The sequence below is a fragment of the Hordeum vulgare genome, chromosome 7H (assembly GCF_904849725.1).
Source record: "Hordeum vulgare subsp. vulgare chromosome 7H, MorexV3_pseudomolecules_assembly, whole genome shotgun sequence".
NCBI lineage: Eukaryota > Viridiplantae > Streptophyta > Magnoliopsida > Poales > Poaceae > Hordeum > Hordeum vulgare.
The window spans coordinates 615,604,151-615,619,228 of record NC_058524.1 but is presented as its reverse complement, the minus strand read 5'-3'; the positions used below and the strand labels follow the sequence as shown (position 1 = coordinate 615,619,228).

Here is a 15,078-nt window from a genome sequence, read left to right as displayed (position 1 = left end):
GATGAGACACAGTATTCCTCTGAGACCGCAGCTTGAAACAGAATATCAGTTGCAGCCTTAACTGAAGGTGATTCCTTGACATTCGTCTCGGAAAGAAGTACAAAGATGTTGTTATTGATGGACAAGTGTCCACTGATTGTACCTGAGAGGATATGCAATAGGCAGAAAAGGCCAGCACTCACATAACGACTAATTGGAGTCTACCTAGCTCCCCCGGGCTTAAGAAAGTGTTAGGGCCATAATGTCCACCCACAAAAAGTAACCAAAGCACGAGAATCCAATGGCTTAAAGATAAGTGGGTGCAGACATGCTAGAACCCTCAGCATGGCCAAAGAAGAGAATTCCCCATTACCAATTAACAATTCCCTAACGGACCAATCGCTGGCGGAGACCTGGGTGATGTAGTTGCTACGAAAACGCCTATATAAGTGGACGTACGGCAGGGCAAGGGCAAATCAGTATTGCTCTGGCTTACTAACTAACTAAACAGTAAACAGAGAGCTCGCTCGCTCTCCGTGAATGATGTCGAGGAAGAGGAGGAAGAAGAAGAAGAAGTGTGGAGCACGCTGCTGCTACGTACCTGGTCAGGCTCTCGGCAGCGTGAATTTGTAGAAGCATGCTTGCCGTGCCTTCTTCCGGGTGCACCGGAGGCTGGCATGTGAGCAGGGCTGCTTCAGTGATGCAGAAGAAAAAAGGCAAGTCTTATCGGCAAGGGAAGGCTACGCCTTTCTTCCAGGTCTCCCTCTCTCCATCTAAATCTGTGTTTGGAGGAGGGGGCTACGGTTAGTCCTTGTGGTCATTATCCTGAGTTGCTTGTCCTGTATGGTGTTCTTGAATTTTTCAGCTACATAATAATGGTCAGTTGTGTGAGTCAATGGGAGTGTTCATGTGTCAGTTCATCTGTGTGTCGGCTGTGAGTCAGTTAGTTAAAAGATGTGTGTTGGCTGTGAGTCAGTTAGTTAAAAGAAGATGTGTGAGTTTAACTAGTCCCCTCGAGTAAGGTGTAACAGTCACTGAATAAGAATGTAAGTGCCCTATCCTCTATGTATTATTATGTCCAATAGTAACATGTACCTTGTGTTGCTCATGTTCTTTGATGCTAAAACTTGGAAATAATATGTTTTTTATTTACCAGGCTAAACCACGAAAATGGTTCAGTCCTGATCTGTGATGTTTCTCCCAAAGGAGACAATGACAAGTGCTTTATTCATGGCGTCCATAAGAGAGAGGGGCTTTTCTAGACCCGGGACTCCAGGAGCAACACCTTGGGGTTGTGCACAAATCAATATTTTCAGTTAAACTCTATCCAGCTAACTTAGAAAATCTTACATATGCGAAACATAAGGGTGTGCATATTAGAGAAGATTGCAAAATGCAAAAGTATGCCTGCATAAAAATATTAAAATTCTCTTATCACCCAGTCCACCATTCAGCTTATATCTATAAAAGTATGCTCACAAAAATTTGATAGAAATATAGCATGTTCAAATAGGTAATAAATGGGATACATGCACAAAGCAAACTCTCTAGTTGGCATGTCAGTTCCACATTTTCGACAAATCTTACAAAGGGCAACAGTTATATCTTTGTTTCATCTAGGAGCATGCTAACCATGCATGCGAAACATATACTCACCAGATCTATGGTGGACACAACATTTCACAGAAGAATAAGCCCTGAAGATGTTGTATATCTTCGCGCACACATCATTGTTTGCGGAGGCCTCGCGTGACAACTTCAGCATCATTCTATTAAGCATTGGTGCACATCTAACTATCAGTTTCAAAAAATCAAACTCATGATCCTCTCCTTCGAAGCCATTGATCTCCACTTCTTCGAGAGCAGTCAAGGAGATAGTTTGGGATCTCCAGCCTGTGGGCTCGCATGGACAATAATCTGGTACGCATCCTAGCTTCCTCCATCTAAAACCAAAAACAAATGTCAATCCCTACCCAATGTATGTATCGTTGAGATAAGTAATTAATCAGAGATGAGAATTACCGTTCTTGATAGGACAACCTTAAGCCTCCGCACATCAGTAAGAATTCGATCTATCCCAAAGAGCTCAAACACCAATGACCCGAAAGCATGCGCCTCTGTCGTGAGATGTAGCTCCATAACGGAGAAGGCAGCAACCAAATGCTTCTCTATCTCCTGCTTAAAGGTATCCGCCTCATCCTGATAAACAGACAAGTCCTGGAGAAACAATTTGTCAGAAGTAACAAAATTTTGCTTACTCGGAGCTAGCAGTAAGTTGAGCAGGAGAGAGGACCCCGGTGCGCGCAGGGGAGGCGGGCGAGGACGAGGAGGAGCAGGTCGACGGGGAAGGCGCTGATGAGGTCCGGTCCGCCGCCGCCTGGTTGCCGCAAGAAATGGAGCATGGAGGCGATCGACGCCCCGATCTCAACTCCATGCGAACTTTGCAAAACGGAAAGGTGCCGTGGCTGATGGGCCAAATTCGATCCAGGAGACTATGGGCCTGTTTAGGACTGCTTCACTCCATCAAAACCAGCTCCGCTTCATCAAATCCACTTTAGAGCAGTTTCATATAGAAGTTGCAACCATTTCAAGAGAATGTTTGGCTCTCATTTAGCTCCAGCTTCACGGATGGAAAATTTGGTGAAAAGGATCTATTTGGTTGGATGAGAGGTAAGAAACGAAGGGGTATCCACTTACTGGTGGCAGTGGTGGGTAATTTTGTTCCAACTCCAGCTTCTATAATTTTATGGAGCACCTCCTAGGGAGCTTCACAAAAAACAAGGAATTGGACCCAGATTCTAGTTTTTTTGCGGAGCGGTATATCGTGGAGCTACCCGTTTGGCTTACGTTTTCTAGAGCGGAGCTGAATTTTCTGAAGCAGAGCAGTCCCAAACAGGCTCATATATATTCCCCCTCCTCGTCCTATTAGTAATTTCTTTCTTTCTATTCAGCATTTCCAAATAATCATATTTAACATTTTGAGGAGTATAAAATATTAAAATACCTCCATTACTAATTGATGTTTCTTTTATTGATACAAGTCGAAGGATAACCTCATCTTTCTAACAGTGTTACGCGTCGGTCGACGGATCTTTCTAACAGACCCGCCAGCCCTACAAATGTTTGATCTGGTGGTCTGACCCTTTTAGGCCCTGTTTGGAACCATAATAGATTATAATAATCTGGATTATGAAGATAGATTATATAATCTGGTTTATAAAAATAATCTAGGTGGACATGTTTGGAGGCCAGATTATATAAACTGTAATCCAGATTTATATTATACAATGACATGTCTGCCCTCTGTTTTTTAGCTGCAAAGGTAATAATCTAGGGTAGTCATGTTTGGAGGACGGTGACGGTGGCAGTAGGTAATTATCTCCAAGTTTCCAAGGGTAATGGGTAATTAGTAATCCATAATCTGATTTTAGCTGGGGTAGAGTAGATTATGAGTTTTTAATAATCTGGCCATCTAGTTTTTATAAACTACAATATAATCTGTTCTGTTTGGAGACATAATAGATTATAAAAATCATAACTTTATCATAATCTGGCCATCTAGGAGCACGCACCCCGGCTGGCCATGCCATGTACTCCTCCTACTACCAGTAGCCTTTGCCTTGCAGGACAGCTTAGCTGTGTCCTTGCTTGCTAGCGTCGCAAAAGTACAAGTGTTCGTCCGGGTGATCCGCCGGTGTCATGGGGCGGCCCGATGCGCCATGCCAACTCCATTGAATGGGATTGGCAGGGGAGTAGGTTGCAATGGACGGGTCCGAGCAGGAGCACGAGCAGGAGCACGCACCCCGGCCAGCCATGCCATGTACTCCTCCTACCGGTAGCCTTTGCCTTGCAGGACAGCTTAGCTGTGTCCTTGCTTGCTAGCGTTGCAAAAGTACAAGTGTCCGGCCGGGTGATCCGCCGGTGTCATGGGGCGGCCCGATGCGCAATGCCAACTCCATTGAATGGGATTGGCAGGGGAGTAGGTTGCAATGGACGGGGCCGAGCACGAGCACTCACATGGCGACAAGCCCCGTGCCCGTCCTCCGCGTGGCACCAAATTTATTTCCTCCACTTGGAGGGGAAGGTGAATGAAGGATTTGTCGCCTGGAAGGTTGCCGTTGACCCGGGCCACTCTAGGTCAACGTGCTACCCCGTGCCATGCCGTGGTTAAGGAGTGTGTTTACTTATCACTCCCTCCCAAAGTAGTACTAGTACTCGTACTTATTATTGTTACTAATAACACGTGCGATGCGAGCGCAGGCACCGGTGGACCAGACGGTACGAGGCGCACCTCTTTGTGTTGCGGATCTTCGTTTGCTTGCGGTTGCGGGGCTCGGATCTGTAGGGGGGCGTAAAAGGAGGGCTCCTCTATGGGACTACTAGTACGATTTTTAATTTTGAAATGGGCATGGCATGGTATGGCATGCATGTCTGGCCACTTCTACTTTTGCGACGCTAGCAAGCAAGGACACAGCTAAGCTAGCAGGCAGCAACGCCCCAAACTTTTGTCCTGCATGGAAAAGGCTACTGGTAGTAGGAGGAGTACATGGCATGGCCGGCCGGGGTGCGTGCTCCTGCTCGTGCTCGTGCTCGGCCCCGTCCATTGCAACCTACTCCCCTGCCAATCCCATTTAATGGAGTTGGCATGGCGCATCGGGCCGCCCCATGACACCGGCGGATCACCCGGGCGGACACTTGTACTTTTGCGACGCTAGCAAGCAAGGACACAGCTAAGCTGTCCTGCAAGGCAAAGGCTACCGGTAGTAGGAGGAGTACATGGCATGGCCGGCCGGGGTGCGTGCTCCTGCTCGTGCTCGTGCTCGGCCCCGTCCATTGCAACCTACTCCCCTGCCAATCCCATTCAATGGAGTTGGCATGGCGCATCGGGCCGCCCCATGACACCGGCGGATCACTCGGTCGGACACATGTACTTTTGCGACGCTAGCAAGCAAGGACACAGCTAAGCTGTCCTGCAAGGCAAAGGCTACTGGTAGTAGGAGGAGTACATGGCATGGTCGGCGGGGGTGCGTGCTCCTGCTCGTGCTCGTGCTCGGCCCCGTCCATTGCAACCTACTCCCCTGCCAATCCCATTCAATGGACTTGGCATGGCGCATCGGGCCGCCCCATGACACCGGCGGATCACCCGGCCGGACACTTGTACTTTTGCGACGCTAGCAAGCAAGGACACAGCTAAGCTGTCCTGCAAGGCAAAGGCTACTGGTAGTAGGAGGAGTACATGGCATGGCCGGCCGGGGTGCGTGCTCCTGCTCGTGCTCGTGCTCGGCCCCGTCCATTGCAACCTACTCCCCTGCCAATCCCATTCAATGGAGTTGGCATGGCGCATCGGGCCGCCCCATGACACCGGCGGATCACCCGGCCGGACACTTGTACTTTTGCGACGCTAGCAAGCAAGGACACAGCTAAGCTGTCCTGCAAGGCAAAGGCTACTGGTAGTAGGAGGAGTACATGGCATGGTCGGCGGGGGTGCGTGCTCCTGCTCATGCTCGTGCTCGGCCCCGTCCATTGCAACCTACTCCCCTGCCAATCCCATTCAATGGACTTGGCATGGCGCATCGGGCCGCCCCATGACACCGGCGGATCACCCGGCCAGACACTTGTACTTTTGCGACGCTAGCAAGCAAGGACACAGCTAAGCTGTTCTGCAAGGCAAAGGCTACTGGTAGTAGGAGGAGTACATGGCATGGCCGGCGGGGGTGCGTGCTCCTGCTCGTGCTCGTGCTCGGCCCCGTCCATTGCAACCTACTCCCCTGCCAATCCCATTCAATGGAGTTGGCATGGCGCATCGGGCCGCCCCATGACACCGGCGGATCACCCGACCGGACACTTGTACTTTTGCGACGCTAGCAAGCAAGGACACAACTAAGCTGTCCTGCAAGGCAAAGGCTACTGGTAGTAGGAGGAGTACATGGCATGGCCGGCCGGGGTGCGTGCTCCTGCTCGTGCTCGTGCTCGACCCCGTCCATTGCAACCTACTCCCCTGCCAATCCCATTCAATGGAGTTGGCATGGCGCATCGGGCCGCCCCATGACACCGGCGGATCACCCGGCCGGACACTTGTACTTTTGCGACGCTAGCAAGCAAGGACACAGCTAAGCTATCCTGCAAGGCAAAGGCTACTGGTAGTAGGAGGAGTACATGGCATGGCCGGCCGGGGTGCGTGCTCCTAGATGTTTATTAAAATACCTCCATTACTTATGGCTGTTTCTTTTATTGATACAAGTCGAAGGATAACCCGATCTTTCTAACAGTGTTAGGCGTCTTTCGACGGATCTTTCTAACAGATCCGCCAGCCCTACAAACGCTCTTTTATCTTTATTATTACAAAAGAAGCGGTATATTGCATAATTTGCAACAGACCTCATGTTGCAATACAAATTGCAACAAAAATTTTGTTGTATTTTTTTGTATTAACTTTTTGCAACATGATTGTTGTCGCGAAAGGACTTCTACATCACAGATGATGTTATAGATTTTTTTTCTTACATTTTTATAACATGGGCGTTGTTGCAAATGACTTCTGCAACACAGATGATGTTGCAAAAAAAAACTGGAAGGTGACATAGGAATTCGACCAATGATCAAATCAAATTCGGATCTGAGTATTGCATGGCGATGAAACTTTACACGTGCTCGGCCGACTGATTACAATCATTTCTTAATAAATTTAGGCCCGTTCAGAAGCTCTCCATGGTCCAGATTCCTAAAATTGCTACGAGAAGCCATCCGAACATACCAGCTCCTTGAGGCCTGTTCCTGGATAATGATTAGCCCGCGGTGTAATCTTATCGGGCAGCTCCGGCCCAGCTTCGCAAAACACAAGAAGGCGGGATTGCTTGAAATTACGGGAAGCTCCTATCGGGATCCCCTATACAGCACTGTAGACGCCCGTTATCGATCCGGCGCCTGCAATGCTGCTAGCATGGGCCGGTCCATTAGAGTGAAGCCCAATTTTCTTTTCGGTTTAAAAAATAAAAATATGAAATTTTAAAAGGTTTACAGATTTAAAGAAAAAAGGTTCATCCATTTGTATGAAAAGTTTATATATTTTTAAAAGGTTCATCAATTTTGAAAAAGTTCATCAATTTGAAAGAAAGTTCATCACATATTGGAAAAGTTCATTAATTTTTTAAAAGTTCAATAAATTTGCAAACAGTTCATAAAAATTCAACAAAAGTTCATGTATTTTTTTAAAAAGTTCTTTGGAATGAAGTTTTTTTCCATAAAATCTTAAAAAGTTCATCCATTTTGGAAAACATGAAGTTCATATTTATTCAAAAAGCTTTAAAATCTTAAAAAATATTCTCTGAAACATATTGTTTTTCATCAATATTTAAATAAGTTCATACTATTTAAAACAAATGCCAAACGGCGCGTCGATGGGTGGCCCATTTATGAACGGGCGCCAGTTAACAAAAATACCCGTTAAATAACGTCAATGGCGCTAAATAGAAAATGTGGCTCCTACCTACCGGAAACTACCACGGGGAGGCCTCTCACTGGGCCGGCCCCTCTTGTTTTTTGTCGAAAGAAATTGGATAATTTCATTGTTTCTTTTTTCCTTTTTTGCTTATTCTTTTTCCTTTTTTGGATCTTTTTTCTTTCTGTTTTCGATTTTTCCTTTTTTTTATCAAAACGAACAAATGTTTAATTTCTAAATACGAGAACAAAAATAAGCATGGACAATTTTTGAATCTTGAGAACAAAATTTGGAAGCACGGACAATTTTATAAAGCACGAACATTTTTTGAATCTTGAGAAAATTTGGAAAAAAGAGAATTTTTTTGAAAACCCTGAACAAATTTGAAAGCACGAACAAATTTTTAAAGTAGGAACATTCTTTGAATTTTGAGAAATAATTTTGAAAAACCGAGAACATTTCTGAAAAACATGAACAATATTTTAAAGAACGAACATTTTTTAAACTTTGAGTACAATCTTGAAATCGAGAACAATTTTCAAAAAGCGTGAACAAATTAGGAAACACGAACAATTTTTTAAACCACGAACATTTTTGGAATCTTGAGAAGCAAATTTTTAAAAGGAGGACCATTTTGAAAAACATCGATAATATTTGAAAGCACATAAAAATTCTTAAAACACGAACATTTTTGAATTGTGAGAACGAAGTTTTAAATCGAGAACAATTTTGAAAAATCAGAAAAGTTTTTGGAAGCATGGACAAATGTTTAAAGCATGAACATTTTTTGAATCTTGAGGACAAAATTTTGAAACGAAGAAACAATTTTGAAAAACTCCGAATAAATATGGAACTGCCAACAAATTTTTAAAGCACAAAATTTTTTTGAATCTTGAAAACAAATATTAAAACGGAGAATTTTTTTGAAAAACCCCGAACAAATTTATAGGCGCGAACAAATTTTTAAAGCACGCACATTGTATGAATTTTCAGAACTAATTTTGAAACCAAGAACAATTTTGAAAAATCATGAACAAATTTGGAAGCACGAACACTTTTATAATGTTAAGAAATTTTTTTGAAACCGAGAATAAATTTGAATCTTAAGAACAAAATTTGAACAAGTTTTCAATCTGTGAACAAAATTTGGAAAAAGAGAAACATTTTCCATAAACAGCAACATTTTTTGAAAACTGTCACCGATTTATGAAAAAAGGAACATTTTTTCAATACGAGAACAATTTTTGTAGCTGCCAGCATAGGGAGATGGGCTGGCCTAGTTGGTCACGCCCTTGTGCGTTGGGCGGCCTATTTGACGCAAGGAGAGTCAAATAGGATTTTCTCTACCTACCTGCGGCAGGTTGTTGCTCGCACGCTCATGGCACGACTCAGCTGGGACGACCCATTTCACAAAGTGGAAAAACGCCAAAATTAGAGCGCTAAAGCTGGGTTTGGAACCCGAGACATTGAGTTGATGTGCACACAGTGCTAGCCGCTCCAACCGATAAGCTCTTGATGAAAGTATGCAATGCGGCTATTAAAGAAACCAACAAAAGCGGTAAAATCTAAACCTTCACAATATTCATAAAAAAATATCCACATTAAGACCTAGGAATTCGTAACTCAACTAGCAGCCTGGTCCGTAAGAACTATATTCGTGTTTTTTGAATTTATGAACAATTTCTCCAATTTGCGAACAATTATTTTTGAAACAAAAGCATTTTTTGAAATTTTTTGAACAAGATTTGAAAACCACAAACATTTTTTGAATTGTGAACAATTTTTGGAACATGAACATATTTAAAATTCATGAACATAATTATAAATTTATGATTTTTTTCGAATTTTGAATAAATTAGAGACCACTAATTTTTTTTGAATTCTGAATTTTTTTTGAAACATGAAGAAATTTCAAATTCATGAACAGAATAATAAACTTATGAACAAAATTTGAAACAGTAATTGTTTTCGAATTTTGAACAAATATTGAAACATGGACAAATTTCAAATTCGTGAACAAAATTGTAAAACTGTTATAATTTTTAAAATTATTAACTAATTTTGAAACATGAAAAAAATTCAAATTCGTTAACAAAATTAAAAAATTATGTATATTTTTCAAATTGTGAACAATTTTGGAAACCGCAAACATTTTCCGAATTGTGAACATATTTTGAAACATGAATAAATTTCAAATTCGTGAAAAAACTATAAAATTGTAAGCATTTGTTAAATTGTGCACAAAATTTGAAACTTAAGGAAAATATCAATTTTCCTAAAAGAAATATAAAATTTTGAACATTTTCAAATTGTGAACAAATATTTAAACCACAAAAAATTTCCGAATTGTGAATTTTTTTTGAAACACGAACAATTTTCAAATTCGTGAACAAAATTATAAAATTCTTAACATTTTTAAAATTTTGAACAAAATATAATACCGTAAAGTGTTTTTGAATTGTGAACAAATTTTGAAACCGTGGACATTTTTTAAATGTGAATAAATTTTTAATATTAGAAAATGAACAAATTTTAAAACTGTGAACATTTCTTAAAAAATAAACTTGAGAAAATTAAAAGATATAAAAAGAAAATTAAAAAAGGATAGAAAAAAGAAACATGGCAGGAGAGAAAAGAAAAAAGAAGAAGAAAAATAAACAGAAAAAAAAAGAAAAAGCGGTTAAGGAAACCTTCTTGAAGTTTCCTAAAATCAGAATAAACCGTATTAACTTTCTAGCAGGTTTCCAAAACCGAGGGCGTTCGGACGCTTAAACGGGCCGGAAGAAGAAGAAAACCCGTCTGAAAGCTCTAGAAGAATTTTCAAACAGATGTTTCAACATTTTTGTAATAAAATATGCTAAAAGGCTTCAATTCCCTTTTCACAAAAAAATGAGGACCGTACAGTAGGCTTTACCTAGTCATCGTCCAGTAATAGAATGAACACTAATGAATCACCAAAAAATAGTTTTAGGATATTCTTAGGGTAAGTAACTTAGAAAACATGCCCAAAAGAACATGGTTTGAAGAATCAAATGGCTCATACCCACAGTCAATCAACATCAAGCACATATGCATTATACATAAAAGCAAACAAAATAAATTCAAGTGCTATTTTGTAGACGCCACAATGTCGTGGACTATGGCAGAGACCACCACGAGGGAACGACAAGGCAAAGGCCACACCAACAAATTTCTATCGTTTTATTTTTCAGATGAATTTCCAAAAAATTCTATATATGTTCTTCAGTTAATTGGCTTTATATCTTAAATGTTTAGTCATCCCTTTGTCTTAGTAGTAAAGTATATATATTTACTCACGATTGAATAGTGTAATACTCCTATTGTTAATTGAGTCGTGTACATAAAATCGAGATCAAAAGGTGAAGGTGGAAGAGTTGTCGTTAGTGTTCCGAGTCATTAATGTGTTTGATGATAATATATACATATATCCAAACCAAATAATAGAAAATTAAGTACAATCGAATGCATGTGTTTGTTCAATGCAGTCATGGCAAAAACTTGTGAGGAAAAAATGCATCTTTTATTCATGCATTAGTTAGAAAAGAGAGGAAATGGAAGATAATTTGGAGTTTAAGACGCTGAGCTAACTCACAACCCATTTGGTTAATCTAACTAGCGATATAGGAATAAAGAGCTGCAAGAATTTTTTTTACTGCTTCTCAATTCAAACATGCAGTGCATCGTCAAAATGAAACACTACAAACAACAACTGAGACTACAGTCTTCTTCCTTGCCACGCCGTCGCTAACCTTCGCGCCGCTCGCCTTCTGTTGCGTTGCTGCTACTCCTCTGGTTTGTCCTCTGCCGCAACTGGTGTTCGTCCACTGAAGCAACAACACCAGAGTTGCAGGTAGATGTTGCACCCGAGCTCACTTCTCAGTTCACGTTTGGTCATTACGAGTATGCATTTAGGATTAATATGCAATCAGATCTAGTGGACATTGATAGATCCCGTGGATCTTAGGCTAGATGTGTTCGGATGATGTGGTAGATTAATTACCTTGTGATGAACTCGATGAGTTCCCTCCGGCGACCGTCGTGAGATGGGGATGACGGTGGGGAAGGAGAGAGAGATCCGGTAGTGGCGGTGATGGACTTCCCATCGCTTCAGTGCTACTCTCTGGATCAGATTAGGGTTAGGAGTGGGGAACCAGTGGCGGCGGCGAACCTCGTAGTCTGTGCCATGGTTCCCACCTCCTCTATATACAGCACTGCGCGACAGGGGCCCACCAGCCTTGCTTGGGCTGGACGCCCCCGATCAGGGCGTGAGTCAAGGTCCAATGGGCCGTTGGGCCCATTGGAAAAGAGATCAATCTAGCAGACATTTGATTCATCTATGTGTGTTGTTAGTGAAATTGCATCAAAATCCACAAGTAGTGCCAGCTAAAGTCTGCTTCATTTACATATGTGCTCCTTTAATTTGATTTTCAGTCCACTGTTCTTGTGTAATTTATGAGCAAAATAAATCTCATTCTGAGTGTAAAGTTGCAGTTCGCCTCAATTTCTGATGTCATGTTCAGATTGCTTCCAATGTATCTGCTCCAGTCTCCACAAACCTATCCCGAACTGGCATAAATTGAATAAAGCTTGTAACCAACATGTATGCCATACTGTGGTTAACCAAGTCCTAGGCCTTCCCTAAGGTAGTGTTAAGTACGATGAGTTGCATGATGACCACATGGATAGAATAGTCCAACACAAAATAGATATTGGATAGATAATTGCTGGCTAATAATTGATTGTGCTTCACCCATGTTAATTATATTTTGATGCTTTGCAGGCTTACTGGCCTAAGCTGATCTTGAAAGACAAGTTTTGAGATCAAGGTTTGCAAGAAAAGAAGGTATCAAGCTGCAGCCATGAATTACTGAAGACTTGATTTTCGTATATCATTATGTGGAACCTTTTGCTATATTTTGAGTATCTCATGATTTGTTTATTTCGTTGGATGGTATTGTTTGTCTATATTTTGAATACCTGGAAGGTTGCTTTGGTTTTTGTAATTATAATTTGAATGCACTACTTAGTTTTGTAAAAAAAACTGATTTGTGTTGGCAAGTGTCGAAATTTAGTACAAGCAATCTGTAATGGACAAGAGCTGGATGGATCATGCTAGGTACAACATTGACATGCACACATTTGTCACTTTATATAGTGTTATCAAAGGGTTATCTTTTTATAAATCAATAATTGTAGGCACACAAAAACGTATATTGAAGGGGTCAAACAATTTATACAATTTGCATTTGCCAATTCAGCTACAGGGAACAAGATACTATGTCCTTGTAAAATACATCAACATGTTTCCAGTTGAAAGGTCAAATTCTACACCTATTTTTTAGTATCATAAAAGATTCTTTTTAATTTTTTACGCGCATATGTGTTATGTCAATCATGTATAGGTTTTTGATGAGGTTAAAAGGATATGTTCGCACCAAGAGTCATCCAGAGGGGTCAATTGCAGAGAGTTATGTGTTTGATGAATGTCTCACTTTTTGTTCTCGTTATTTACAAGACTGTGAGACTAGATTTAGTCGACTTAATGCAAATGAGCTTGGTGGTCCTAGCAGCACTCCTAGTACTATGCCCTTCTTTGACAACATGGGTAGGCCTTTGGCTGGAAAACATGATGTGACTTTAGACAATAAAACATGGCTTCAAGCACATTCGAAGAGAATGAAGATGATGTTAATGCAGAGACACAACATGGTAGGTAGTTCTATTTTTAGGCATTTTACCTTTTTCAGAATAAATGGATCTTTAAAAAGAAGATGGACGCATACGGTAATATTATCATCTATAAATCTCGACACTTGCACAAAAGGATTTCCTTCCAAGACAGCATCACAAATATGTGTTGGCTCATAGAATAATAAATTGAATGTAGCACAAGAAGAATGGATATCCCCCACGTAGAGATGAAGCGTTTGTTACAACACACACAAGTAAAAAAGGAGTTCCTTCCAAGACAGCATCACAAAACATTGTATGTACTAAATAGTAAGTACTTTCATGTAGCAGAGCCATTTGTAGCGATGCTTATTTCCATGATTCCTCCTTGTAGAAAGAGCTAGAGAACAAAGCAAATGAACAACCAGAATTGTTAGAAAAAATCATAGAGCAAAGTGATTTTTTTAACATATATTTGGAAAGGAGAGGAATGGGTATGTTCGTTGTATAGGCATGGGCCAAGTGCATCAGATCTACGCATGCCTGGACCTAGAAAATTGAAATCAACAAAGCTCCAAATGGCCGAGGAAGAATGTCGACAAGCTATATAAAAGGCTGCACGTTTAAGGGAGCGTGTGGAAGCCACCGATCGGAAAATGGACATAGTTATGAACGAAATCCTAGAGATGAACAAGATGATGTTAGCTTCTCAGCCTAAAGAAAAGGAGCAAATCAGTCCACACTTTGATTCTAATTTTGCACAAAACGAGGTGTTTTTTTGGCATTGTCTCCATTTCAAACCATTATGAATAGCATAGTTGTCTTTCCTTTGCTAACTCGCACTGGCTTGGTGCAGTATATTGATGATGAATAACAATATTTCAAACCATCATGAATAGCATATGTGTTTTTTTCGCCGGCACGCCCTCGGATGATGCTATTTCACGTCGTTTGGGGGGGGGGGGGGCGAACGGCACTCGTTGACTGTAATATGGCAAAAAGTGTATGGTCTCTGATGGATGAACAACTTGTTGAACACATCATTGTTTGCAGGAACATGGACGCACGTATGTGGTTGATCGAATTCAAGGAATCCATCAAGGATGACGAGTTTGTGAGGCTGTTAGTCACCATGTGGCCATTGTTAAAGTATATATTGTAACATGTATACGGTGTGTATATAAACCATATACATGAGTAGATAATTAAGGAACGGCGTGTGTTTTGTAGCTTTGGTAGTTAGGTGGTTTAGATTAATCCATATCTCCTTGTATAGATATTACTTGGAGATCAGTCTAACAACTACCTAACAACCATATCTTGTAATCCTTTTGCCCTATAAATAACACGCAGCGCGTCCCTGCAGAGTCATACGCTTAAATCAATCTTTACATGGTATTTAGAGCCTAGTTCCTCTATAGCACATCCCTCTTGCGCCGCCATGTCTTCCTCAAGCTCCACCGCTGCCGATGCACCCGTCGTCATCCCCATCGCTGAAAAGCTTCACCGCTCCAACTTCAACGTCTGGTGTGCGCAAGCCATGGCCATCATTCGTGGCGCCCAGCTGGTCTCCTACCTCAACCCTTAGAGGGAGGAACCAACACCCAAGCTCGTCGACAAGGACGACAATGGCGGCCAAGGCCGTGGCAATGGGGTGGTGAACGTGATGAGCTCCCGGAGGTCTTCTGTCAGATCTGCAAGAGGCCAAACCACATCGCCATCGAGTGCTACAGACGCTTTGACATTGCTTTCACCAAGGAGAAAAGTGCCAACGCCATCGCCTATCCGTCCTATGGCGTCGACACTAACTGGTACGTCGACACCGGAGCCACTGACCACATCATCGGAGAGCACGACAAACTCACCATGCGGGAGAGGTACAATGGGCATGATCAAGTGAACATGCCAAACGGATCAGGTATGAAAATTACTCATATTGGTCAGGCTAATGTTCGAACTGCCACTCGTAA

General features: G+C 41.8%; 1 protein-coding gene across 1 annotated transcript; it reads left to right on the top strand.

The window, feature by feature from the left end:
* The first annotated feature begins 446 nt into the window (after positions 1 to 446).
* Positions 447 to 1,087, top strand: LOC123409814. The gene has a single exon (XM_045102686.1). The coding sequence runs from the start codon at positions 617 to 619 to the stop codon at positions 785 to 787; it is 171 nt and encodes a 56-aa protein (XP_044958621.1). The 5' UTR covers positions 447 to 616; the 3' UTR covers positions 788 to 1,087.
* Positions 1,088 to 15,078: the final 13,991 nt, after the last annotated feature.

What these genes read in the sequence shown, in the direction of transcription:
- LOC123409814 (XM_045102686.1), top strand. Translation starts at nt 617, where the DNA reads ATGCTTGCCGTGCCTTCTTCCGGGTGCACCGGAGGCTGGCATGTGAGC.